The sequence below is a fragment of the Pipra filicauda genome, unplaced genomic scaffold (genome assembly GCF_003945595.2).
Source record: "Pipra filicauda isolate LSUMZ 115617 unplaced genomic scaffold, ASM394559v2 scaffold7_size6619720_pilon, whole genome shotgun sequence".
Lineage (NCBI taxonomy): Eukaryota > Metazoa > Chordata > Aves > Passeriformes > Pipridae > Pipra > Pipra filicauda.
Window position 1 is genome coordinate 1,049,043 of NW_024104976.1, and position 27,841 is coordinate 1,076,883.

The window sequence follows — 27,841 nt, forward strand, 5'->3', positions numbered from 1 at the left end:
ACCTGCCATCCCTGAGGTATGACGCTTGTAATAACATCACAAGCTGCACAGAAAACAGTCACAGCAAAAACCGAGATCTAAACTCACGATGTCCCCTGTCAATCCAGTTTTCTCTAGACAAAAAACAGGATATTTTTATAAGGAGAGGTGACTTGCCTTCCCACACCTGATCGCAAAGTGCAGCAGTGGGCCAGTTTAACAGCCCATACAAAGACTGGACGCCTCACAGAATGTGACAGACCCAGAGGCCCCTCGTAGTGGCTTGGCCTCGGTAACGAATCTCCCGAGGCCAGGCGGGGCACGGCAGGGAGCCCCGCGCTCTCCGGGGCAGGCGTCGGGCCGAGGTGACCCGCCTGTCCCTCCCCTCCTCGCTCCACCGCCACCCCCGCAGCTCCACGGCGGCTGTGGGTCCGTGTCCCCGCCCGACCCAGCGCGGCCGCGCCCCGCAGCTCCCTCAGGACAGCAGCCAGGCCCCCGCCGCGGCCCGAGCCCAGCCCCGTGGCACGGATAGGGCCGTGAGAGTCCCGCCCCCGCGGGGAGCGGGGGCCCGGCAGGGAGGGACGGAGGCAGGCAGGGAAGGAGGGAGGGACGGTCGCCGCCGAGTTCCGCCCCAGCAGCCATGGCCGCGTAGCGTCTCCCCGGCAGCCGCGCTCGGACATGGGCCTGCCCCGGGCCGGCGGGCGGAGGCAGCGAGTCCCCGCGGCGGTGAGTGCGCGGCCGGGCAGGCGGGGGCCTGCGGGGCAGCGGCGGGAGGGGCGGGCGCCCTCGGGGGGAGCCCCGGGCCCAGCCCCCCGTGCCGGGGGGGCGGCCCTCGAGGGGCTGCGGCGGGCGGGGACCCGCTTCGGGCCGCGCGGGGGGATCGGGCCTGGCCCGGCCCGGGGCCGGCAGTGTGACCTTGGGCGGTCCGCAGTACCTCGGCCTGAGCCCGGCCGGGTTGGCGAGTGAGTGGGGCCGGGGAGCCGCCGCGGAGCCCGGGAGCGGCCGGAGGAAGATGGCAGGGAAGCGGCGCTTCCCAGAGTGCTGCACTCCTGCGGTGTCATGGAGACTGCCACGGCCCCGGGCCGCCGCAGCGGTATTGACCGCCCGGTTATAAACTTGGGGGAGTTCTCTGCCTCTCTGCGACCTCCCCGGCTTCTTATCACCTCTGCTGTTTGCGTACTCCTTGCAGATGTTCGTTTATCTAAATAAGAAGTGGAACTATTTGTGTTCTTGCATAGATTGAGTAACTTTTAAACTTCCTGCAGAAAACTCAGCATATTTTTTTAAAAGAAACTTTATAATATCTTCCCCCCCACCTCGGTGTCAGGTAAATTATTGGATGAAGGAGCTGTCAAAGGGTTTTCTCACTGCGGAGAGAGTCGTTCCCAGGCCTGGCAGGGCAGGTTTGAGCACCTCCATGGGCAGAGGCAGACCCGTGCTGTGTTGCTGCCCTGTGCCTGGTGGTGACCAGCACAATGGTGAAAGTTTGGCTACCCTGCGTGAACATAATGGGCTTGCTATAAGAAGCCCCAATGGTTATAATCAGCCTATGCACATTAGGTTACAGAACCAGGGCCTGTAGTATTAACAGTACCAGAGCCTGGAAGAGAGCTAGAGGCCTCCCAGAGCTAAATATGCTGGTGGGTTTTGTAGGTCAATCATCTTAAAATTCTCTATCTGACTAACACTGATAATCTTAACAAAGCCAACTCTTGTGTACCAAATGCAGATAGTAAAATGTAATTCCAAGAGAATTGAGGAACTTAATTCTCATGAGAAACCCATTTCTCATTTACTCATTTTGCTCATTTGTCAGAGACAAAAATAAGTGAATAATACTTTATTACATACCTGAATTGGTGATGCACAGTACTTACCATGTCAATGTATTTCAGAGTGCGTTAGTGTGTGCTGCTTGCAACGTAACTGCTACAGTGTCATTCCACTTAAAGCTTACTCATATCCTTAGTAAAACTGGCATGATAATTAGATGTTGACAAACCTGTTACCAACAGGTATGTTTCCCTGTCAGGGTAAAACTATCCATTCCAAGTATGTCAAATGCCCGTAATCATTCAAGCGTGACTTCCCTCATATTTTTGGGATATTAGCCTTGTTTTCAGCACTCCTAAGTACAAAAAAGGAGCCTGAGATAATACTTCAGCTGGGGGTGGAAAAGATCCCAAGTCTTGAATTTGACCTTAATTTTTAAGAAAAGAGTTGACAAGCCTGAAATAGGTTGTTTCTTCTTCGTCACAGGTTGACTAATCATAGGTTTAGCTATTACGGCTTATTCAATCTGTTGTTTTCATGGTTTTGTGATCCAGTTTTCATGCTGAGAAAGAAGATCTCTCTCTTCTTTAGGGATGTATGAAAGACCACAGATGTAATTGGAAGGGTTCATTCATGCCTCAGTGTTGCCATTGTATTCATATAGTGATTCTTAGTGTGGAGGGAAATGGAATGCTCCACAAAAGTGAGCATAACCTAGTCAGTACAGGCTGGAGCAGTGGGTTTTATCCTGATAAAGTGGATGGGATTCTGGTTAGACTGCAATTTATTGCAGCTCCCCTAGAGGAAACAACTACAGGCCTTGTCCATAACCTGCAGTAACTGGCCTGTCTCAGTGCATTTCCCTGATGGACACTGACTACTCCCAGACTGTTTTATTTGTGCCACTTCTTTTGCCAGATTCCCCCATTGAGACTAGGCTGGTTAGGAATTGAATATCTGCAAAACTTGTGTTCAAAATCAGATGGTAATATTTATCTATGAAGGAGGTGATTTGGATTCTGAAATCGTAGTCTTCCCCAAAGCCTGCTCAAAGATGAAGGGGAAAAAAACTTGTTCATTTGAGTATAAGGAAAAATTAAGGTAAAGCACATCTTGAAATTTCATAGAAGCTTAAGAAGTTTTAAGGGTCCTTATGAGCTAAGACTGAGCAGTCAACTGGCAACTAGTTGTCAGTCTGTAGTATTCAAAATCAAGTTAGGGGATTTTTGATGCATAAAACTGAAAATTTTAGTTACAGTTCCAAAGTTAAGATTCTGTATAGAAGAATGAATTAGAAACTGCAGGTGAAATCTATCAATTTGCGACATACGTTGTATGTAATTCCATTAAGTAGGCTGTTGAGAATTTGATTTTCAAAAAAATTTAGAAAATGTTATTCTTTATCCGTTCTTACTCATTTCACTGCAGCATATTGTGTGAATTATGGTGCTGTGGGAGTTCAAAGAGTAATACCTCATTCATCAGATACCGTGGTTAGAAGCTCATGTTTTGAAAAAAGGTATAGAAATTTCTTTAAATCAGGAAATAAAAGTTCAGCATTGAACTTGCCTGGCAACTTAAAGACCTGCAGTAATAACTTTGTAACCATAGGAAAAAAATGGAAAAGCCCTTTTTGTTTCAGGCCAAAGCTCAGAGTTGGCTTTTATTCATTAGTTCTACACTTGTATAGATGAGGCTCCAGAAGAGCTGCCCTTTTCAAAGTGTGTCAGCAACACTTGAGAATTTACTGAGATCATTAAATGGTTCATCTTCCACATAGCCTTGGGGCTTTTTTTACTCATATGCACACATCACACTAGTGTTATATTCAGATCTTTTTGGACTACATATTTAGTTACAATATTCTGTCAGAACACAACCAAATGCTGCCACTTAAGATTAAGAAAATACTGGTTACGTAACAGAGCAAACATTGAAGATATATTTGGAAGGGACTTAAAGCTTCAAAGGAAAAGTCTATTTACAGTTCTAAGGAGAAAAAAAAAAGCCAGGTAAAGACATGCTCTGACAGGACGATTAGACAAGCAATGCTAAAATCTTAGTAAGAGTGAAGGCTTTCTTTATAAGCTATGAGGATGTAAAACGTTGTTTTAGGCTAAGAGGCTTTTACACTGGAAAGGTCCTCTTCTTTGGGGCAGAGTGTCTATTTTGTTTCTGCTGAATACAGTTCTTCTAATGAATCATCCGCCTTGTTTTCAGCACCTAAGTGTTGAAAACCCTGAAAGTTAAAGGTGGACATAAGACACCTTATATAGGAAAGACAATGTTTTAAGATAAGTAGGTATGGCATATATTTTTCACTTTATGTATTAAAGGTAGTATTTGAGGATTTGTTATTTACTTTATAGAATTAAGTGGAAATCAGTCTCCTAGGGAGGATTTTTGACAAGTTTTTCAGTTTTAAAAAGTTGCTACATAATTGGAAATTAGCAAGTACAGCATCTATGTTCAAGCAGTACGTTGTCTTGCTTGATGTTCTTTAGTCTGACCTTGGCATACCAGATCTTAAACCAAAGAACCATCATTAGCCATTTATCTTTATCTTATTTTTGCATTTATTTCCAACATGAACTTACCAAAGGTTTGGGTTAACTTAGTATTGTTATTTGATAACCAGTTCCTAGAGCAACAACAGTTAACCCAGTAAAACTGTGTGCACTGATGCTTCAAGGTATACAACAGCTCTGTGCCATGGGAAGGGATCGCATTGCCAGCTTGGCTTCTCCTTCTTGACTGCACGTGCCAACTGCTGTCCTTGCACAAGCTGTGTAGCCTTTCTGCCTCTTCAGCAAGCTGAATTGGCTCAATAAGAGGTTGGAGAAGCACCAGACCAGCATGAGAAAGAGGGAGGGAAATCGGGATCACCTAATTTGGTGGCAGTCAGCTACAGATCGATTCAGTGGGGTGAAACTTCACTCTGAAGTCACTGGCTGATGGTGGCTTTAGTCACACTTGTCATGCTGATCATCACCTTGAGGGTGAAAGGGAAATGCTCTACCTTCATCTTGTCAAAATCCATGTGTTTTTTCTCTGCTAGGAAGTAATTGATTTGTTGAGATCATTTGAGCACCTTTCTTCTAAGGAATTCCCCATAGTTTCTTCAGTGTTGCTCACATCTTAACGTCTCACCACTTACATGTGAGGGAGCTCAGTTCCTCCCCCACCACCTCCAAGGGCTAAAATAGCTTCCTGTGTATTAGATGAAAAGAGTTTTAGATAGACTATCTGCAGGAGACTTAATGGACTTCTCTGTGTCAGATGGGATGATGTAATAGTCCCTTCTAGCCAAGCTCTGCTTAACTGTTTCAGGGCTACCTGGAGAGCACTTTCAAATGAAAGCACAAAGACAACAGCACCAAGGAGTTGAAGACCAAGAAGTTTCAAGTTGACTTTACCCATAGCAATCTTGCTTTTCTCAGCTTACTCTTACCAAGACATTAGAAGTCACTTTTCCAAGGGGCTGATGTGTATTTGCAGAGTACAGAGAAGTCAGCTAATTTTTTATAGTATACTTACTGGCATTTCAGTAGAATAAATTTGCTGGATACAATGATTTTTCAACATTCTTAAGTCAGCATTTCTTTACTTACTATTTTTTATTCTTTAGTTAGCAGCATCTTGCTGGACATCCTTGATAAATTACCTAGAGTGGTTTCAAACAATTCTGTCACTTTGGGAGGATTAACAGTTTATACTGTTTTCAGCCACTCTGTTGGCATCTAGTGCTAGCTCACATAAAGTAAGATAGGTAAGGTAATAAACCCACACAGGTAACTCTATAAGTGTATTAAAAGTCACTGGAATATAATTAGGCTCTTCCTACCTCTTTCCCCCCTCCAGAAAAATATTGATAGAGACTTCTAAGAAGCGGTACCATCCTAGGAGGGACATAAGTAACAACATGCCTGCTGTGGCATCTGTACCTAAGGAGCTGTATCTCTGTACTTCATTGAAAGATCTCAACAAGAAGACAGAAATAAAACCTGAAAAGACAAGTACAAAGAGGTAGATATGTTATATTTGATTTTGAACTGATATTAAAAGTATTAGTGGTTTCGGAACAAATTTGTTGTGGATCTAAGTTTCCTCAAGTATTTCTGTTAGCTTTAAAACCTTTGATAGTCTTATGTATGGATCTCAGCTGTTGCATTGGAGTGCTTACTGCTTTCAGGAGGTCACTTGACATACTGCCAAAACATAGCTTGGACAGAGCATGATGCCCATGAAGATTTGCATACTTGGAGGAAAAGCTACATAAATGCAAATTCTTAAAAATTATAAAAACTTCAGCAAATATGTGAATAGAAAATGCTTTGCCTCTAGCATTTTTAGATAAGCAGCGATTTCATTTTGTCTTACTATGAATTAGTTTCCCCTATAAAAAAAAAGTTATTCTTAGAAGGGAACAGTACTTTTTTCCTTATCTCAGTATGCTGTTTAATTATGAAAGTCTTTAAATAAGGCTAGTAAACAAGCTAGCAAAAATGAACTTTATTTGGAGGAACATGATTGTAATTCATGTTTAATGAAAACCTTATATTAAGATGGTAAAATCAAATGCTTAATATATGAGCAGAGGCCGTAAACACTTAATATGGCATGTTGTAATGCACAGGTGTTTGGAGACAAGTCAACAATCATGTGCTTTATCCTCTTCTTTGGTTTCAGTTATGTGCAGAGTGCCCTTAAGATTTTCAAGGCAGCGGAAGAAAGCAGATTGGACCGAGATGAAGAAAAAGCTTACATCCTATATATGAAATATGTGACTGTTTATAACTTTATTAAAAAAAGACCTGATTTTAAGCAGCAACAGGTATAAAAGCTTTCTGACTGACCTCCTCTGCATTGGTAAAAGTATGAGAAGTACAGAGAGTTACACTAATGCACATTCAAAGGATCACACTGGTATTAAGTAACTGCCTCACTTATGACACTATTCCTTCCTTCCTGTTTTTGACAAGTCTGTTGTTAATTTTTTTTTTACAGTTTGCTTTTAATACATAAAGTGTATAAATTGTCAAATCTGGGAATATTTTTTTGTGGAGAGGTGTTCTTGTCATCTTTCCCATTCAAACAATTTTACTTACAAACTCATGTTTGAGAGGAAAATATTTTGATTCAAACCAGTTCCTTTTGTTGGTATTAATATCATTATAATACCAATTCTCTGTATATTGATGACTCCTAATATGCACAGAAGTAGGCATTCTTAAGCTGTACTATTAATATGCAATGTGATGCTTGTAATTTTAGGATTATTTTCATTCAATTCTGGGACCTACAAATTTAAGAAAAGCTATTGAAGAAGCTGAAAGACTGTCAGACAGCCTTAAACTCAGGTACGTGAATACAGTTGATAGATAAGATTTTATTCATTACACCTGAAGCCCATACATGTGCAATTTCAGTTTTTCATGCTATTTAGTAATAAGCAATTGCACTTGAGTAGACCATAGATAGCTGAAACTCGAGACCTTAAAACTGTTTATCCCCAGAAGTCTGTTACTAGAAATAATTTTCACTGTCACACACTCCAATAATTTGTCACGTTATACATTATCTCCTGATTCCTGGCAGTTATGATTTGTTGACATGGTCTTCTAATTTTGTTTATTGACTAATAAAAAGAAACCATATGATCTAAATGATACATACACTAGAGATGATCAAGAGCGATTTTCTCCTTAATCATAAGGTCATCTGAAACCAAATCTATTAGTAAATGTTCCTAATAATCAGATATGTTAAAAAGTCCTCCTAGTGTGGTTATAGTTTACCTTTTCTCTGCTATATGCAGCCAGTATATGCAAGACATGGTTTTGCCAGTATGTAACTGAATTGATGCTAATGGACTTGTGGGTACCTGATTAACAGCTGTCAAGTTACATCTTTGTGCCATAAGCCACAAAGTGGTGTTGGTAAGAAGTCATAAGATAGAGTCTGTCTTTAGATGATATTTAGTGCAGTGTGTGTTGCTTCCAGCCTTGTCTGCTTCTTGCATGCTTAGCAACTCTTTCTTGCCCTTTTAACTTTCTCTCTGCAGCTGGACACGTCTCCCTTCCTGTGTCTCATGTCCCACCCTGCCCTTCCCAAATATTCTTGTGAAAGCATTTTATGCCCTTCCAAGTGCTTAATCTATAAAGTTAGTTTCAGTGAACAATAAGACTGTAGTTACACCTATATGAAGAGGGACTTTGCAAAGATGTCTCATGATACTGTATATGAAACAATCTTTAGATTTTCTTTGTTTTTAGTTGAGTCTTACAATTCAACAGAGCTATGATTTCACTGTAAGAGTAAACACTGATAGACTTATAGAAACCCAAAATTTAGAGACTTGTGACTTTCGGCTTTTTATGAAAGGAAAAGAGTTTTGAAGTTGACACAATAACTTTCAACTGCTCTGGGTAAAATGTATAAATATTTAAAGGGAATAGAAATGAAACATGACTCCTACGTAACTACAGAAGTGGTTTCAGGGAAGTTATTTGTATAATTTCTTCCCCAGGCACTAGGCCAGCAAATAGTTTCAATGTTAATTGTTAACTAAAAGTGGAGCTGCTGAAACACCACTTGTATAGGAGCAGGAATACCTACATGAATGACCTACTATGTGCTTCAGAGGTATAAAAGGGGAAATTGATGGGCAAATATTCCATACTGACCAAATTAAACTAAAATATGAAATATGCTTTAGTGTCATTAACTCCACGTGGGAACAAAATGCTTTATTCTAGCTTACGATGCCTGTGCCAAATTAAGAAGCCTGTTTAAAAGATAAAATTACAGACTTGCTGCTTCCTTCCTGTTAGTGGCCAGTTAGTGAAGTAGACTTGGAGGCAGGATTTGATTTAATGATCTAGTTTATTAACACAGTACTTTTTGATATGAAATACAGTTATATTGTCATTGTTACTTTAACTCTGATGAGGCAACATCTGATTCAAACAAGCAATTGTCAACACAGTTCAGTGTTCATGTTTCACTGCTTGGTTGAGTAATCAAAATCATTAGTTCAAAACATTCTTCTTTGTTCTATGGAACCCTAGTAACCCTTAAACTTCTCAGTTGTATTAAATATAAGCAAATGCTACTTAACAGTGACGTGACTGTGCAAACCTCCAGTGGGTGATCTAAAAACTGCAGTTTGGAGGTCACTGACTTAGAATACCATGATTGTCCTTCCAACAGCAAAAGGCTGGGAGGTTAATTGTCAAGTCTGAGGCTTTATGAGAAGGACAGCAAGACCCAGGTCCATCAAAACTCACGAGTGTACGCAGTTCTTGCATTGGCTTCCCTGTAGGTCATAGAATCATAGAATCGATTGGGTTGGAAAAGACCTCCGAGATCATCAAGTCCAACCCTTGGTCCAAATCCAGTCCATTTACTAGATCATGGCACTCAGTGCCACGTCCAATCTGCGTTTAAAAATCTCCAGGTCCGGTGTTTCAAACAAGCACCAGGCACATAATAAGTTCTGATCTGACTTCTCAGGAGAAGGACATTTAGATAACTGAGCTAACTTACTCCTAACTGGCTCCAATGCAAACTAAAATAAAATACCTGGGATGACTGTTGTTATATATTGAAGTTTCCCTGTAAATCACCAGTACTTATCCTTTCCAGTGGGAAATGAAAAACATTTAGTGATACCAAAGCTAAGAATGACCTCAGATTTGGAGAAAAAAATAGCTTTACAAGCAGTGGCTATGAAATAGGACTCAAAACAGGATTTCAGAATAGGAAAACCAGCTCAAAAAGTGGGAAAAATAAGATCACACAGTCATGCAGGAAAATGGGACTTGTTGGAATACAAAAACTGACAATACTTTAACTTTCTTAAAACTTTGAATGCTTTTTTTTAAATTTCTTCCTGAGGACTTAATGATTCTGATGTTAATAATCCAAGGTTAGTCAATAGCACAATATTGAAAAAAAGACTTTTTTCTTTTTTTCGATAGATATGAGGAAGCTGAAGTTCGGAAAAAACTTGAAGAGAGGGACAGACAAGAGCTGCAGAAAAAGCAAGAACCAAAGGATGATGGAAAGAGTTCAGCCAAAAACTCCTCAGAAAGTGCTGTGGATTCCAAAGGAAAAAGCCAAAGAGTAACTGAAGATGTTTACAAACTTTTTAATTCAGTCTGAATATATAGTTTCAATCTAGCATTTGGTCTCTGCTAGTAACTATGTCCAGTTCAGAATCATGGTGGGGGATTTTAGTAATTAGTTTACACTCCCTGTAATCCTTCTTTGACATTTTTTTGGAATATGTTGAGTCCACAACCTCCAAGTCTTGCATAAGATAGAATTTGACTGTACAAGAAAGCTCAGTCTATTTTATACTAGAATTACCTAGTGCAAGAAACCCAAGGTAATGGTAATAAACTGATGTTAAATAAGCTTTTTAGGAGATGGTTGACTTTGCAGGAAGTGTGGAAACAAACTTACTTCTCCACAAATACTGCATGAATTTCATCTAGTAGATGATGCTGTCCTAGATTGTATTGCCTTCTTAACTCTCTTCTGTCTAGGCAGAGCAGCAGCCTTGGTATCTTTTTAGTACATTTGTCAGCACATCTTCAGAAGCAGCTTACTTGTGCTAGGTTCCTTCTTGTGTCTTAACAGCCACAAGTTTCCTTCAAGGTCTGTGAGAGTCAGTGTCTGTTGGCCACCTTGGTTCTGAGTATTATATATTAAACTTTTTTTTCCCCCTTATAACACAGATTAATGGTGAGAGGAAGCATTCGCTGGAAAGAAAGGATCAGTCTGACAGTCTGAGTGGTAAGAAATGCAGTGCTGCCACAGGTGTGAAAAAGGTCTCCATATGACTGTGTACCAATCACCCAAGCAGTTGCAATTCTTTTAAGAAGTTATTTCACAGAATTTGATGGAATTCTAGTATCCCGTATTTCAGTTATAGCAAATTATAAATTAATTAGGCTCTGTATTGCAGCTATAATCACTTATAACTTAAAAAGCTGTAGTTAGTTTTTCAACTGTTTAATAACTAAAGTTGAACTAGTTCTGAAGTGTTCAAGTTAGAAAGAAAAACATCTCCTCAACTTATAAGAAAAATCTAGGCAAGGCTGAAATATTTCTCTGCTAAATAAGAAATTTTTCCTTTCCCTTCGCAACCTTCTGTTTCTTGTTCTTGCAATAAATATGTGAAAATGTTCTCTAGAGTTCTTAACTGAGAAGGAGCATTAGCAGTATATATTTTACAAATGCTTGCCTGTATAGCTGGATTTAAGTGAGACCACAAAAATTTAAATTGGTTTATCACTGAAATATTCAGTATGGTCTAATTTAGCAGATCAGGTGCTAATCACTACAGCAGTAGGAGCAAAAGGTCCAATCTGTTTATAATGTCTCACCTCTGTGACTTTGTGGGACTTTTAATTCTATTTCATCTATTTGCAGTCTTGACTGCACCAGTCAGATATCATAGCTATCTCCATTTATAATGTAGCTTCTTATATCTATTTGCTTCTCTATTTCAAGGAGCAGTCACACCTGAGAAACTGTTTGCAATGATGTCGGACAAAAATATTGAATTGCTTATAATGGATGCTCGAAGATTGAAGGATTATCAGGAATCCTGTATTCCAAGATCTATCAGTGTCCCAGAAGAAGCTATCAGTCCTGGGTATGACATAATGTTAAATGATAATGAAATATTTAATTTTATAAAAAATTATATGCTTTTAGAGCTTGTACACTTAGTTTCAGAGTCCCTGCTGTATACCAGTGGGTAAGATATATCTGGACAGCTCTGTTCTTGCACATACTGACTTCAACATAAAGCATATTTATTTTGTCCAGGCACATAAACATATATGGATCATATGTTGTTGGATAAAACGTTACTTGTACATTTGTTTTTAAATGCATGTTAATACATTTCAGAGTTACTGCTAATTGGATTGAAGCTAGACTCCCAGAGGACTCTAGAGATCCATGGAAGAGGAGAGGACAGTTTCATTATGTTATACTGCTGGACTGGTTTAGTTCTGCTGAAGACTTAAAGTTAGGAACAACTCTTCAGAGCCTGAAAGATGCGCTGTTTAAGGTTGGCAAGTTTCATGGTTTACACTAATCATCTCAATAAATCAGAAGGTCTTAAAGCACCTGTGTTTACAAACTATGTGGAAACCTTAATGACACTTCAGGCAAGCATCTTGGTTCAGTTTTCAAAGCCTGCTTATTTTAATTGCAGAAGTGTAGTCTGAAGTTTCCCATTCCCATGCTTGTGCTCTAGTAGAGGACAGCATCTTTTATTAAATAGGTTAACTGCAGAGTGAGGGAGGCTCCAGAAATATTTTGAGCATGGTTAACTTTTCTGCATTATTGAATATAACTTTTAGATAAGTATGAATTTAAATTTGAGCTTCTTCAGTGCAGGGAGTTTATAGTCTCTACAGTAAGCAAATGCCCAACACTTTCAAGTCAAACTCTAGCTTTGGCTGTGTTGTCCCTCTTCTCTATGGAGGTGGCTCTTGTGAAAGATCACACATCTTTCTGTTATCTAAACCTTCAAGACTGGAGTTCAGAGATAGTTCAGGGAGTTCTCCCTGTTTATTGCTTTACAGAATATTCTCTGAGCCCTCTGTGCCTTGTTCATGTTCTAATACTGGGGAGGCCCTCAGGAGGAGGGCAGTCTGGAGCCTGGACTCTCAAGAGGTTTTCAGAAAGTTAATGTTGTGCTTTCTAAAGCACTAATCACTCAGCAAACTTAACCAGATAAGAAACTGAAGCAAATATTATAATAAAAATATTTTTCTGCATGGATTGTTATGTGAAGTAGCAATAAGTGGATCTTTCTGTACTGAAAATGTTCACACCCTCTTGTAAATAGAGCCAGGAACCTCTGTTGAACATTCTCCAAACACAGAGAGGATCCCTGTTTTTGCAGCCTCTTTAATTCTTACTTAAAAATCTCAAAAATAACCTTGCAATTTAATGACTAGACACAGAAATTTCAACCACGCTATCAAGCTCTAAAAGTTTCCTTTCTATTTTTAAATCAATTAATTTCAAACTTTTTTTCCATACAGTGGGAAAGCAAAACCATACTGCAGAATGAACCTTTAATTCTAGAAGGAGGTTATGAAAATTGGCTCCTTTGTTTTCCCCAATATACAACAAATGCTAGAGTAACTCCACCCCAGCATGGCAGGAGTGAAGCAGTGACTGTTTCTTGTAAGTAAAAAGGATGACACCCCACCAAGCTTTTGTAATCACTGGATATATCTTTAATTCATTCAGATGCTTTTGGGAGAGCCTTGTTCTGGCTAAAAACTAAATTTTGGGTTGTAACTTGGGCGTTTATTTTACTTTTGTGTTTTTGCTTTAAGAGCTCTTTTAAGCTTCCCTCCTCTCTCCTCTCCTGCAGTGGATTTTACATATCCATCTCTGGAAGAGCCAACTTCTGTTCCCCCTGTTGCTGCTGTAAAGCCATCCCCAACAGAAGCAATTGAAAATGAAGAAACAGGAGATAATTTGGAAGAGAGACTAAAATCACTTAACAGATCAAACATACAAGATGCTGCTGTTCCAAAATCTGACAGTTCATTGGTAGTTAATCCAGTATCAATTACAAGAAGTATCCCTGAGGTAAGTTGTGTTCCTTTTTTTTCAGAGTTAATATATAGTAAATCTGTTAGACACCTGCCACACGCAGAACTCTAAATCCACAAGCAAACATACTCAATACATTTGTTCAAGCCTTGTACACAAGTGTACTGATACAGAGACTATTGGTGGTCTGTGAAGCCATGGGAACTGATCTCCAGAACTCTATGAACTAAATATACTTAACAGAATTGCAGAACTTTTCATGAATATTTTTATGTGAGCACCTGAGAAATCAAAGGTCACCAGTTGATCATTAATTCAGAAAGTCTATAAGCAAACTTTTATACTCAAAACACATGGGATGAAATACAGGGAGTGCAGTTAGGCCGTGGTTTACCTTGGCTATTCTAAAGATCTGCTTTCTAGCAAATGTATCTTCCTTCAAATAACAAAATATTTAGGTGGTTCGTCACCCTTGGCCCAGTAGTGAAAGTACAGAGATTTGTTTCTTCCTTTGACATGAATAAAACTTTCTAAAGACACTTTTGTAGAGTTCTTATACTAAAATAGCGTTCCTTAGGAGAGAAGGCTAAAAGCTGTTCACTTTCACCATTCTGCATACAGGCTTAAGTACAGATTTCAGCCAAGAGACACTAAACTTTAAAATTTAAAGACATTATTTCTGTTCTTACCTGAACCAGATGAGTTTATAGTCCATCAGAACATTCACTTCAGCATCAAAACCAACTTGCTATCCTAGTTCTAAGCCATTCTTAAATATCCCTTCCCATCAAGCAGATCTGCCTTAAGCACATGCTCTGTCACATGATTGAGAGAGCCAAGCCCAAATTAGGCTGCCTGATTGCCCTAGAATGTTCACCTTTGAAAGCTTGAAAATAAAGAGTTGTGGTAATCAGTGCTTAATGCTGTCCTTGTGGTTCTGTAGGGCTTGTGATGATCTCATTGATTATCTCCCATCTGGAAGATAAGTGAATTGCTAATTCTGCTAACAACATCAGATTTAATGAAATTGAAAGATCACTCTCTTTGGCAGAAGTCAACTTGTTATGTTTATTCTCTTAAAAATCTCACTTAGGAAAACCTTAGCAAACAGAGTGGCAGTAGCTGTAGTAAATTGTTGTTCTACACTTTGTGTTCTGCACCTGTGTTACAGGTGGATCGTACTAAAAAGCCTTCACTAAAAATCTCTGATGATACCAGACCAAAAGCTCCAGGTACAGTCAGTGACATCCAGCCTGTTGAGAATGGACGAGTGGTTCCAGACCGCTCCACAAAGCCGGTATGGGATGTGAAGAGTGTTCTGACAGAAGAAGAAAAAAGTCAGGTACACGCAGAAACTGCTGCTTTGTTGGAGAAAAACAGGCGGGAAAAAGAACTCCGGGAGAGGCAGCAAGAAGAACAGAAAGAGAGGCTCAAGAGAGAAAAAGAAGAACAAGAACAAAAAGAGAAAGAACATCAGGAGCAGAAAGCAAAAGAAGAACAGAAAGAAAAGGAACACAAAGAAAAGCTACAGCAATCCAAAGAGGAAAGAGAACAGAAGGAGAGGGATGAACAAATAAAAAGAGAACAGGAGGAGAAGGAACAAGAAAGAGCACGCAGAGAAGCAATTGAAGCAAAAAAGCAAAATAAAAATGAACCAGAAAACATTGGTGCAAAAAGGATTGAGATGGACAAAACATCCATGGAAGAAAGAGAAAAAGAAACTCGAACACCAGAAACACCGAGACGGGCACTGGGTGATGCCTCTCAGACCTTTGTTTCAGGCAAGGTTAGTGAAAAAGAAAATCATCATCAAATGTGGAGTAGTTATGCACTCAAATCATCCTGAATAGTTTAGTATCAATCTAGAAATTCGAAATACATAATTTGAAGTTTATTTAGACCATTTTTACATAAAAGTAGAGGAGAGAGTTAAAACCAAGGCACAAATAGATTTTGGGGTTTTTTTTCCCCAAGACAGCCTTATTTGTTGCTGGTAGGTGGGCAACCAGTACTGTATATTACACTGTTAGAGACAGAATGGTGCTGTCATAACAAAAACTTTAGTGCCCCCAGCTGTATAAATGCTGACAGAACAGGATTTTGTTTCCTGGCACAGGAAGCAAAGGAACACCCTAATCTAGTATTTTTGCTGAGAACAGTCCACTTACAAATCTCTGGGGGATTGTGTCACAGTTTCTTCTTTCCCCATTCTTGAAAAAAATTGCAAAATTTCTCAGAGTGTAGAAGTCATCTGATCATGAAACAAGAGCCATTTGTGAAGCTGAGTTAACAATGGAACACGTCTTTACAACCATTTCTCAAGAACATGCATTAGGATATTTTTCTCTTCTTTTGCAATTGCAGTTGTTATTTGATCAAACTCTCATGCTTGTTTAATCCAAATGGACAAGGAAGCCAAAATAAATCTTCCTGTGGGCAACACTAGCACAGTCATTCATGAGCTTTTGACTGACAGAGCAACTTCACATAATCCCAAAATGACTGCCTATGATAAATTCAGGTTGACTTCACAGTTTGCCTTTTTTTTCATGGAGAGATTTTGCCACAGTGAGGAGTCGAAGGGAAAAAAGTCTGAAATATATAAACAACTTTCAGGGGGAAAGTAGTGTAGGTGGAACTTCTGTGTTTTATTTGTGAGCTCTTGAAACTGTAATACAACATTCAGCTACAAAAACTATTCCAGTCAATTGCTTATAATATAGAGTAGGAAGAATAAAAAAGACCTATTTTAACCACTTCTTTGTGACACATGCATTTAACAGCCAAAAAAGAAAGTATAACTCTGCTTTATCAGCATTCTTTACTGGCATGCTAGATGAAAATTGAAGCCTTCTCTCAAAATCTTTTTCAGCAAACTGGGGTTAAAGGACAACCAGACAGTGGAGCTCAAAAGCCAGGACCCCTTAGAGAGGATTCTGAACAAGATACTGAAAAACTTAAAGTAAATACAAATGTATTGTATGTAGCCAAAATAATCAAGCGCAGATGCTTCATGATTATGTTAAATTCCACCTCATTTCAATTTTTAAAGTCATCATCTTAAGACTGTGCCATGTTTACAGCTGTTTGTTTGCTTTTTTCATTTGTCATATTCATCTGAAAAAATATTTGAAGCTTTCATTAGAAGTCTTGAACTGTTTCTGATGGCATTAACAAGCATTTTACGCGCGTTCATCATCTCACGCACGTTCCCTCGCACGCTGCTTTGAGAGGCAGGAAAGCTCATCCTTGTGTGTTTAACAGAGGCACATATCCCTAATATTTCCTAATTCTTTAGGGAAGAAATTGAATTGTGAGACCTTTGTAATACTGACTGTCAACAAATGGGTTTTGTTTAGATTGAGTGATAGAAAAGAGTAGTACTAAATTACTGTTGTAATAAACTGTATTTCCAGCTATAATCAAGGAATTTCTTATAGTACTGGTTTGCATTGAATCATGTAACCCCATAGGGAAGTCACAGGCAGCCTGTTGCTCTGTTTAGGTAACTGTATGTGCCTTACACTTCTCTTTGTTTATTAGTCTCAGCGGGAGCCATTAATGAGAGCACGAAGTGAAGAAATGGGAAGGATAATCCCAGGGCTGCCTGCAGGTTGGGCAAAGGTAACTCCTCTTCTGATACTAAAATCAAGTTGCCTTGTACAGTTTTGTCCTGCATTTCAGTTGTGTCTTATTTCTAAGTTAGAACTTGTTTATTTTTCACTCCTCTTCAACTTCCACATGGTTACTTTCTGAATTTTATTATTATTTGTAATGAAACTAGGAGAATTCATCTGCTGTTCCTGGTATGAAGCCGTTGCTGTTTAATAGACATTTTGGTGAAAGTGCTCCCTTCGAGTAAATCTAATCTATTAAATGTTGAGGCCAGTCATGACTGTTAACATCTCAATGTCTGAAAAACTCATGCACTGTTCTTACAGTAATTTATAAGTAGGTAAGTAAGTTAATGAAGGATTTTTACTTGATTTTGAAACTATTTGTTTTTTTTCCCCAAGTTTCTGGATCCAATCACTGGAACCTTTCGTTACTATCACTCGCCAACAAATACTGTTCATATGTATCCACCAGAAATGGCTCCTTCATCTACTCCTCCATCAACCCCTCCAACTCATAAACCCAAGCCACAGGTGACTGTTGAACGAGAGAGAGAACACTCCAAACTGAAGCGCTCCTACTCTTCCCCAGATATAACCCAAGCCATTCAGGAGGAAGAGAAGAAAAGAATTCCTGTAACTCCTGCAGTCAATCGTGACAATAAGTATGTTCTATAATTTATATCACAACTCATGCAATATGATGGCACATAGGACTTCTTTCTGTTTAACCAACCAAAATTCATTAATATTTTCTAGTTAGGTTTGAAAGGATGCCAGAGGGATAGACTGAAATTTCATTGCTAAATATTTCATTATGGCAGTTATCTTTGGAGAATCAATGTAATTGTTATGTATTAAAAGGAATTTCAGAGGTCACAGTCCATGTAATTGGACAACAGTTGCTTTTTAAGTTGTGGTATTTGTGTTAACATGCTAAATGCTTGTCTTCTCACAGCCTGTGAAATGCAAAGTATTGAGACTTTAAACTAGATTAAATCAACAGCTAACTTTTCATCTCTGAATTAAATAAATAAAGCAAAAGAACCCCCATAAATTCCACAACTGATGAAGCCTAAAACTCAGCCTCATTATAGGCCAGTGAATATGGATATCTCACTTGCATTGATTGGTTTTGAATACCTTAAATGATTGCATTTGGTGACATCTTGTGCAAGGATAGTTCAGTCCCTGGGGGTGGGGGGTGAGGAGAGGGGGTGTCTTGGTTTATGTGTACAGCCTTGTCAAGTCTGAGACTCCTAAAAAACAATTTCTTCCTTACAGACCCATCTGTTACACTAAAGCAGAAATTTCAAGACTCTCTGCATCACAGATTCGGAATCTTAATCCTGTGTTTGGGGGATCGGGACCAGCTCTCACAGGACTCCGTAACCTTGGGAACACTTGCTATATGAATTCCATATTACAGTGTCTGTGCAATGCACCTCACCTGGCTGACTATTTTAACAGAAACTTGTATCAGGATGATATTAACAGGTAACAATCTCTTATCTGCCTTTATATTTGCCAATTCAAAAAGATCACTTAGTGGGGTTGTTTTTTTTTTAAGTAGAAGAGAAATGGTACCTTTTAGGAGCCTCAACGTTTTCAAAATTCATACGTGTCACTAAATAGGTTTTACTGGACAGTTGTAATTAAACTGTGGTCATCACATTCATAAATACAAGCGTACTAGTGCCTCCTAAAACCAGTCTCTGTATTTAAATAGCAGTTTACAAAACAAGCTGAAAACAGCTGTACCTTCTATCTTGAATATGGAATCAAATTACAATGCTAATGTAGACAAAAATTTTAGCTCAATCTAACAGACAGTTTTTCTTGGTCTAAATAAATTATTTTGAAATTGGGATAATGTCTTGAATTAAAAACAGTAATACTAAAAAACAGTTATTGGAAGGGCTCACAATTTTTTTTTTGTCTATTTTATAGGTCAAATTTCCTGGGGCATAAAGGTGAAGTGGCAGAAGAGTTTGGTGTAATAATGAAAGCTTTATGGACAGGACAGTATAAATATATCAGTCCAAAAGACTTCAAAATTACAATTGGAAAGATTAATGACCAATTTGCAGGATATAGCCAACAGGACTCCCAAGAATTGCTTCTCTTTCTAATGGATGGCTTGCATGAAGACCTAAATAAAGTAAGCAATACACTTGTAACAAATTATACATCTGTCAGATGATCAGGAGAAATAAATTTTAAAAACACCTTCTTATTTTATAAGAAGGTTATGTTACTGCAACTTTGAATAGAAAGAAATGCAAGTATTCAGAATTTAATTAGGAATTTAGTATGAAACAGTGTAATGTACTGAAGGGAGCCATGGAAGAAACCTAACTAGATAAGAACTGGATGGCTACACTGACATGTTTAAATATACTTGAAAATATTTAATAGTATGCTTGCCTATAGATGAGACTTCTGATTTATGTGGTATTTAAACTTCTGTTATCCAGGCTGACAACAGGAAAAGATACAAGGAAGAAAACAATGATCACCTTGATGACTTCAGAGCAGCAGAACTAGCGTGGCACAAGCACAAACAGCTCAATGAATCCATTATTGTGGCACTCTTCCAAGGCCAGTTCAAGTCCACCGTGCAGTGTCTCACGTGTCACAAGAAGTCCCGAACCTTTGAGGCTTTCATGTATTTGTCGTTACCGCTCGCGTCCTCCAGTAAATGCACTCTGCAGGTACGGTGCAACCAGAGAGGAACAGCTCCCGAGGCAGAAACACTTCTCTGGGACTTCATTATGATGTTGCTTCTGCTTATCCTCTTGTTGAAGGGGTTGGTCAAAATTCCCGTCTAATTTACACTAATGTAAAACATGAACAGATCTGAATCTTCACAATTTTTAATTCCTTTTAAGTTTAAAAAAATAGGTCATCCATTAGAAGTTTTAAAATACAAGCAGGATAGAAATATTGAAGCTGTAGTAGCAGAGAAGACGTAGAGGATTTGCTTTTGTAGGTCATAGTATAAGTATTTCGTGGTTTTAAACAAAACACTGTCAATATATTTTGAAGGACTTGCAGCTAATTAATATATTAAAATTAAATATATATATATAAATTTTATATATAAATTAAATATCTATATAAATTAAAATATACTAATTAATATAGTAACATTTACTTCTACACTGAAATTTAACTCACTTTTCCTCATTCTTATGAAATTTAGGATGCAGATAATTGATGCAGGTTAACAACCAAATAGGAAACAAACATTTTTGCTACACTTTCATAAGCACCTGCCATTCACAATCTGTGTTTGTGTTTTGTTTTAGGAATGCCTTAGATTGTTCTCCAAAGAGGAAAAGCTTACTGATAATAATAGGTTTTACTGTAGCCATTGCAAAACTCGAAGGGATTCTTTGAAAAAAATAGAAATTTGGAAATTACCACCTGTTCTCCTTGTGCACTTGAAACGGTAAGGAAATGGTGATGGATGAAAATTAGGGTGAAGTGATCAGGCTTTGATGGAGAGCGATTGTTCTAGGACAGTAGCTGACCACTTTTAATTACAGAAAATTATGGATGTATTTCCAGTTGTAATGTTGTAAGAATTTTATTTTCATCTGATGCTTGTTTTATAAAGCTGTAGTTCACAAAGCACTTTTACAAGTGACCTCTTTTCATTTTTTGCTAAGAAACACCTATTAACGTGTTTGTTAACACATTAACAAAACTGGGGGCTTTAATTGAGATCACATCCTGGTTAAATAAGGGAAAACAAACATGCTTAATATTCTTAAGTACCTTGTGAATAACTTGTAGCTTTTAATGACGCTTTTTAATTCTCTAGATTTTCCTACGATGGAAGATGGAAACAAAAGCTTCAAACTTCTGTAGATTTTCCACTGGAAACACTTGACCTTTCACAGTATGTTATTGGTCCAAAGAATACCTTGAAGAGATACAATCTGTTCTCAGTGTCGGTAAGTAACCGTGGCACATTTCGAAATTGAGCTGGATTTTATGCAGTGACTCAGGGTCACACAGCCTGTGTGATTCATCCGGGTTTCCAGGCTGCCTATCCAGTTGCAGATTAAGCTGTGCTCTAAAAAGACCGATTGGTAGTTAGTAAAAAATCTCATGTTCTAGATTATTTCCCTTACCAGGGAAGAAATGGCAGCTTTTGAGGCCACTAATTCTTTTCTTACCTTCACAGAATCATTATGGTGGGCTGGATGGGGGGCACTACACAGCCTACTGCAAAAATGCTTCAAAACAGCGCTGGTTTAAGTTTGATGACCATGAAGTCTCTGAGATCTCAGCGTCGTCGGTGAAGTCCTCAGCTGCTTATATTCTCTTTTATACTTCCTATGAACAGCGAGCAGTGGATATGGCCACGTAAAGTAGTTGCGGGTTAAGGAAACTGGTTTTCTTTCTATAGGAGCAAAGTAGGCATGGGAATGCATATAAATATGCAAAACTCTGACAGACATAGTCACTCCCAGGTGTGGGGATGGCTGCAGTAGTGTCTCTGCAAGCAGGCTCGCTCTGGTCCGTAGTAGTGCTTAACAATCAGAAGACTGATGAGTAACGCTTGTGGTAATACTGCCATCTGTGGAACCATTTACAGGCATACTCGCATTACTGTTTATTTAAAAAACAACTATATTTTTAGTCTGCTCCAAAATTAAATTCTAGCTTAGTCATCTGAAATCTATTAACAAGTAGTTTAAAATGTCTTAAAATCCCAAGGCATATCTTGGTTTATTTTTTTTCTTTCACTGTTAATGGCCTTTTCACATTTCTAACCTTAAGCTTGATTCTACTGTGAATACTCTAGAACGATGTAAACAGTTAGGAATGTAAGTGTACATATTGATTGCATACTTGCACATCAGAACTATGTATATAATAAAATGTTGTCCTTTTTGTGAGAATCTCTAAAACTCAGAGGATTGCGTTTATTTGCCAGCTCTAAGTAATTGCAACACTACTTAATAAAAAAGCAGAGCTGTATTATTTTTTTTCTGTTAGCTTTTGTCAATATCTGTGCACTTCAGAGTTATTCTAAACAAACAAGATTTTCCTTTTTAATTTTTTAATATAAATTTTCATGTACACATGCATTAAAAACCTTAATGAAGAAATGATTTAAAAATATATCCTGTTAAATGTATGTTTGAGTTTGGTGTTTTCATTCCCAGCTTGTAGTGTAATAGTCAGGATTCTATGTAATGACAGTCTGAGTCATAGTCACACAGTTTAAAGGTTCTCCAGGTGAAAAAAAATACTATTTTGCATAGAACTGATTAGTTTAGAAACTTACTTGAGTTGTATTTTATGTGTTTCTCTGCTGTGGATTTGGGTTAATTTCCCCTTGCTGATTAGGTTGGCATTCAGAAACCTGGCATCATGCATTTTGAGCTTTTACCTGTTTGTGTGTGTCCTGCTGATGGAATTAAGACCAGAATTGATTGTTTTCCAGAAGCCTACAAGCTGCAAAAAAGTTTGCAGTGCTAGAGGAACAAAAATGACATTACTAGAATAATGTCTTTTTCTTTCTCATATATTACTGGTCACTTCATCCTCTGCTCTCTTCTGAAACACACACCCTCCATGCTCTGGTTCTGTGCTTTCGCCTCGGCATCCTACTGTTTCTGAAAGGCAGCCTAAAACAACATAATATTCTTAACCAGCAGAAAACCAGGAAATTTCAGGTAAGTCCATCTGTATGCTCAACATTTGTGTTCTTTTGAGGGATGCAAGAGGGTTGTCATGGAAAACAACCATCAGACCTTGTGCAAATGGAGCAGAACTCACATTCCTGTGCAGGCTCAGGGGCTGTAACTGTTCTCTCTAGGAATTACTTCTTGAAAGACCACAACAGATAATCAGTAATGCAAATGCTCTAGTTTATTGATGAAGTAGGAGTTGGCTAATGCTGCTGATGAATTCTAGTTGCTGCCCTACTCACTGTTGGTCTTCAAGGGCCAGCAGATTCTCAATAGCCTTGACAGGTGTAGAAGAGGAGGTAAGCAGTGTCAGTCTGCACTGCAGAATCTGAGATCTTGGTGACCTGGACATCATCAAAGCTGTACCAGTGGTTGGTGCTTGAGTGCTTGCAGAATGCTGTGTAGTGGCCATAATCTATATCACCAGCATGGTTCTGTAACAAACAACACAGTCTGTTAAAACCAGAGCCTCGCTCTGTCTCCTCACAGGCAAACCGAGGAATTGCCCATCATTTTTTTTTGTTTGCACTTGGAAAAGTTGGGAGAGAGGGTTATAGCCCCCACTGGCCTACAGCAAGGAATGTTAATTCAAGTAAATGCTTTAAAACAGAGCAAATGGATTATCATTATGCTTCTCTATTTTGCAATTTTACATTTGCAACCCAACTATTAGCCCTGATTTTGGTCACTATAAAAGGGGCCCACTTGCTGTGAGCAATGGAAAAAAAAGAGACCATCTAGTCCTTATTTATAAACAGGATTCATGCAGGATCAGCCTGTGAGTTTATTCTGAGGAGGCTCCAACCAGGCATTATGTGTCAGGAGTGCATGCTTTTAAACTGGGGATGTTGGGGAAGAAGGACAAATGACAACTTCTCTCATCTTGGTTTACATACTGTTGTTGGATTATGTCCATGGCAGGTAAAAAAAAAGTATACAAAAAGCCATACATTAAAATATAAATCAGTATACATAAAGTCCAAACTAACACATGCATCATCTGTTCCATGAGAGAGAGCATTCCAACTAAAAGCAGGAAAGGCAAAGCTTACCACTACAGCACATAAGCTGTACACTTCATTGTAGGAAAACGTGGAGCTGTAGGGAGAGAGATCTAGATTCTGTAATGGATAGTCGACAGTGGTTGAGAGTTTCCTTCTGTGCTTGTCCTGCCAGGCAAACCTGAGATGAAATTTTGAATGATTTTAAATAACCCTCGACTTACTTTTGCATTGTAGTGGTTGCTTAACTGACTTTCCTAGGGGAAGGGAAAACCAACAACTGACAACACAGCGTTTGAAAGAGAAAGATCTCTATTAAACTTGTGTTTTACAGTATACTGACAGAAAGTGCACTAAACCCACAAGAGATGTCCAGCATTGTTCTCACTGTGTCCTAAACATTTTGGACTGGACTGCACTGCCGTTGTCAGTTCTTCTCTCATGCCAGGCTCCATCCCTCTTCCCTCTGTAACTTTCAGTACAAACTGCACTTTTAAACATTTACAAATGTGGCCAAGGGCTGCAGCTGGGGACCACAAGTTCTTTGAGCACATTAAAAAAAGCAGATGTTGAATGGAAAATAAAATCATGACTTCAGATAACATAGTTCTGGGAAGCCAAATCATCCCAAGTAGTTTTCTCTATAGGTGGAAAGTTGTTTAGAAAAAAATCCTTAAGAGTAAATTCAGCATCTGGCCACATGTAGCTAGTGAGGTCTGCTAATCAGGAGCTCTTACACTGATGCATCTCTCTGTTTAGTATCCTCAGGTGTTTAGGTCTGATTTAGTTAAGGGATAAAACCAAAGCATAGTGTCTCAGCTGCAGTAATGACAAGAAAAACACTTTGTGTCAGTCCTGCACTTAGAACCCAAATTACAAGCTCTCCCACTGACCACAGGAACTCTGATTCCCAGGGATGTCTGACTATGAGCTGCTGCACTAATTCTATTTCTGTTACTGCCCATTTAGCTTTCAGGTATCAAAAGTACTAAAAACACTGGTGTGCAGTGATTTTTTTCCTTCTGTGCAAATGCAAGTGACTGTCCTTCACATCTCACAAATCGCAGGAACTGGCCATGTCCTACCCCATTTTAGACTGTACCTCTTTAGGTGAAAAATAATGATCTGCGGTGCCCTGGTTATGGTGGCCTTTACTGTGGCATCTTGGTTTGTTCCACACCAGTAGCAGTGGATTTGGTTATTCCGAGTCAGTGTGTCTGGCTGAAAGAAGCAGTCAAGACACTCCTGTCAAAGGAAAAAAATAAAATCAAAATCACTTGATCAAACTGATCTCCCTCCACCCCTGAAGATCCTAAGCAAAGAGATGAATTTGCCATACTTCAGAGCTCTCTTCTTAATTGGAGGTGTGATGCAGCAAGGCTGTCATTACAAATACACTTAAAAGATGAAGCAGCCAACATTGGCTTCCTTTCTTCCCCAAGTGAGGAAATACTTGAGTGAAAGAAACCCTCATGGTTGCTATTTAACAATCCCGATGTCCCTCATCCCCTGCAACTCACAAGCATTGCTCTTGTAACCCTACCAGCCTCTGTAGTCCTGAGACCAGTGAAGAAACAGCACTTCTCTAAGGACCAGATCCAAGACTATCCATTAGCTCCCAGGAAACCCAAAGTAACTAAAACCCTGCATCTTTTCAATAACATTCACTAGTCTAAGCCACCTCTTCCCATACGAAGCAGAACCCAGCAGGAATGCATTGGCAGTTGTACCTGCAGAGAGCACACTCTCCTAGAAGGGATGGGCAGGGAAAGGACAGTGAAGCTCTCAGGTCTGTTAGTGATGGTGTTGCATTTCAGACATGTGATACCATAACTGAGCTGTCCCTCAAATAACTGTGTTATAATGGATGTGCCACTGCCACTCCCTCTTGCTTCTGCACCAGCTCTGTGTCGGCTTGACTATACAGAAGAAAAAAAATTAAAATGCAGATAAGCAACTGTTTAAGTGCCTTCACTGGGTTTTAATGGTTGCTGCCACTGCCTGGGTAGGTCAGTTGTTAGTCTTGTCATAGAACTTGGCTCTAAAATCTTCTTGATGTTTCATACAAGCAGAGTAAGCTTAATTCCTTTCTTCACAGAGAAATTTAACAAAAATATAATAATCTGGACATTTGACAGGATTTAACTGCTTAAAAAGCTCTTTATCAGTGGATCTGAAGAGGAGAAAGACGTGAGGGCATGCATATGTGAAGATCTCAGGCAGATGAGAAAGTAGAACATTGAGCGTGGAAGGAGCAAGGAGAGAGAGAGGTTAGGACAATGAAGCTACAGACAGCATTGTCATTTAAATTGGGGATGCAATTTGATGCAGCATTAGATGAGAAGCAAATTAATAATTGTGTGTAAATGGGTCTGAAACAAAGGTAGAAAAGAGCAATTATTAGTGGCCCCATCATGGAGTTCAGAAGGGAGGACAGACAATTATTAAATGATGACATGCAGAGGGAATTGCTACAGTCTCCAAAACACCACAGCTGGACTCACCTCCTTGAAAGCCTCGTGGAGGTCATCCAGCACACAGATCAGAAACTCCTGCGCATCGTGCTGAGTCCTCCTGCTAAATGTTGGGTATTGCTTCCCAAAGACTGAATGAAAAGCCTCAGGGGAAACATAGTCAAACTCTCCAAGCCACATATCGGATATCAAACAGCCAAAGGCAGTTGCAGACTCTCCAATCTCCCTTGGAAAAAATACACATAAGTTTCAGGTAGAGTATGAAAAAACAGTGTCTCTGCCTTCAAACAGGAGCACACTATAGAAACTTAGAAAACGTGCAGGTACAGCACAGCTCTGACAGCCTGTCATCGGGTTTGAGGGACTCTGCGGATCCCAGGAAGTAGTAGGGATCATGGTCAAGGCAGCAGTGACTGTAACAGGTATTACCATCAAAATGACAAAAGAAGTGTAATGCTGAAGGTACCCAGCAAGGAAACAACCCAGGGTCTCAAAGGACAAGGAAACCAGCTTGTGGTATTTGACTATAACTGCTGGTAGCTGGAGCCTCACACATTCTCATGGCAACATGGATCCTTTGGGAGGAAAACAGCAGTGCCAAGGCAAGAAACAAACCAACTCACGTGCGCAGGGCTGTGTTCCACCTCCCCGAGAGGAAATACTCCACCAGCTGGGGCAGGCTGCACAGGCACTGCAAAACCGCGTTCATGTAGCACGTGTTCTCCAGGTTCTGCAGGCCAGTGAGCCCTGGGCGATGGCTGCTCGTGTCCTCCATCTCTTCCTTGTGGGAATACTTCCATTTCCAAGCCATCCTTCCACCTACTAGGAAAAAAAAAACCCACAGCAGTGGAAATCTGAAATGCTACAGTGTTTTTTGTGTTATGCTCTTTAAAATGCCTCTTCAGGAGGCATTTCCTGCTGTTTCAGGATCTTTATAAATTACATACACATTTACTTTCATTGGGCTAATACAGTGGTGAAGACTCTCCATCTGCCACACTAGGCTCTTCCCAAGATGGTGAGATACATCATTAAGAGGTATTATTTAAATGCCTGAGGTTTTAGAGCTATTCCTAAAATTCCATTCAGTCTTTGACTTCATATCCAATTACTCAAAATAGCTACCTTAAGCATTTCACCCTAAAGAATGCATATTATATTTCATTTCTTCTGAGGTGTGGTACTTAATATATTTTCTAAAACCATAGGTTGCAGTCCAGATGCTACTAATAACAGGTTGTTCTTTAGATTTTTGCTATGTTACTTATGTTAAGAAAATTCTAGTAGGTTTTTTTCTTGCTGCACGAGTCTGTCCTGGATGAAACTGTCCCCCATCCCCAGTCAGGCAATAGAGAAGCTGAACACAAACACTACACCACCCAGAGGTGCTCACCAATGTTGCTGTTATTGAATTTTTAGAGGCTGATACTCTATTTTGAGGCAGGGAACTTAGAAACCACAGCAATCTCTGTAGAACAAGCCAAGCAATGCCTCGGGTGTTGTGTCCTGTGTTCCATCCTGTCACCCGAGCTATTCCTGCCCCATTCCCTTTGTGATGTCACTTGGTTACGTTGGTCCTCAGGCAGGGGAATGTGCCTGGCCCAACCTGCCTCTATCTCCTCCCTATGTGCCACCCAGAACAGAAAACCTTGGGAAGAGAGGGGCACCCACCCCTTGCACTGAGCAGGGAG

General features: G+C 39.5%; 2 protein-coding genes across 4 annotated transcripts; one reads left to right on the forward strand and one right to left on the reverse strand.

Moving 5' to 3' along the window:
* The first annotated feature begins 335 nt into the window (after positions 1 to 335).
* Positions 336 to 22,119, forward strand: USP8 (ubiquitin specific peptidase 8). Of its 2 annotated transcripts, XM_027732006.2 has the most exons (20): positions 336 to 705; positions 5,614 to 5,778; positions 6,442 to 6,586; positions 7,027 to 7,112; positions 9,735 to 9,879; positions 10,497 to 10,554; positions 11,275 to 11,419; positions 11,680 to 11,842; positions 12,828 to 12,972; positions 13,166 to 13,386; positions 14,522 to 15,136; positions 16,223 to 16,312; positions 16,894 to 16,974; positions 17,367 to 17,629; positions 18,249 to 18,461; positions 18,915 to 19,125; positions 19,442 to 19,678; positions 20,276 to 20,418; positions 20,794 to 20,926; positions 21,160 to 22,119. In XM_027732006.2, the coding sequence occupies exons 2-20, from the start codon at positions 5,675 to 5,677 to the stop codon at positions 21,343 to 21,345; spliced, it is 3,384 nt and encodes a 1,127-aa protein (XP_027587807.1). In that variant the 5' UTR covers positions 336 to 705; positions 5,614 to 5,674; the 3' UTR covers positions 21,346 to 22,119. The 2 variants fall into 2 exon arrangements, with proteins under 2 accessions (XP_027587807.1, XP_027587811.1); XM_027732010.2 differs by lacking the exon at positions 16,223 to 16,312.
* Positions 22,120 to 22,834: 715 nt separating this feature from the next.
* USP50 (ubiquitin specific peptidase 50) lies at positions 22,835 to 27,676 on the reverse strand. 2 transcript variants are annotated; one of them, XM_027732022.2, is made up of 7 exons: positions 27,544 to 27,676; positions 26,774 to 26,969; positions 26,181 to 26,376; positions 25,407 to 25,595; positions 24,779 to 24,921; positions 23,728 to 23,857; positions 22,835 to 23,109 (listed from the first exon to the last, which is right to left on the reverse strand). In XM_027732022.2, the coding sequence occupies exons 2-7, from the start codon at positions 26,959 to 26,961 to the stop codon at positions 22,945 to 22,947; spliced, it is 1,011 nt and encodes a 336-aa protein (XP_027587823.1). In that variant the 5' UTR covers positions 26,962 to 26,969; positions 27,544 to 27,676; the 3' UTR covers positions 22,835 to 22,944. The 2 variants fall into 2 exon arrangements, with proteins under 2 accessions (XP_027587823.1, XP_027587822.1); XM_027732021.2 differs by having other exon boundaries at positions 26,774 to 26,972.
* Positions 27,677 to 27,841: the final 165 nt, after the last annotated feature.

Bases quoted from the DNA above. Each gene is read 5' to 3' on its own strand.
- USP50 (XM_027732022.2), bottom strand. From the start codon at position 26,961: ATGGCTTGGAAATGGAAGTATTCCCACAAGGAAGAGATGGAGGACACG. The intron at 25,596-26,180 runs GTGAGTCCAGCT...TCTTCTGTATAG, and splicing joins TCCACGAGGCTTTCAAGGAG to TCAAGCCGACACAGAGCTGG. The intron at 23,858-24,778 runs GTACAGTCTAAA...ATTTCATCTCAG, and splicing joins ATTATTTTTCACCTAAAGAG to GTTTGCCTGGCAGGACAAGC.
- USP8 (XM_027732006.2), top strand. From the start codon at position 5,675: ATGCCTGCTGTGGCATCTGTACCTAAGGAGCTGTATCTCTGTACTTCA. The intron at 12,973-13,165 runs GTAAGTAAAAAG...CCTCTCCTGCAG, and splicing joins TGAAGCAGTGACTGTTTCTT to TGGATTTTACATATCCATCT. The intron at 16,313-16,893 runs GTAAATACAAAT...TTTGTTTATTAG, and splicing joins AAGATACTGAAAAACTTAAA to TCTCAGCGGGAGCCATTAAT.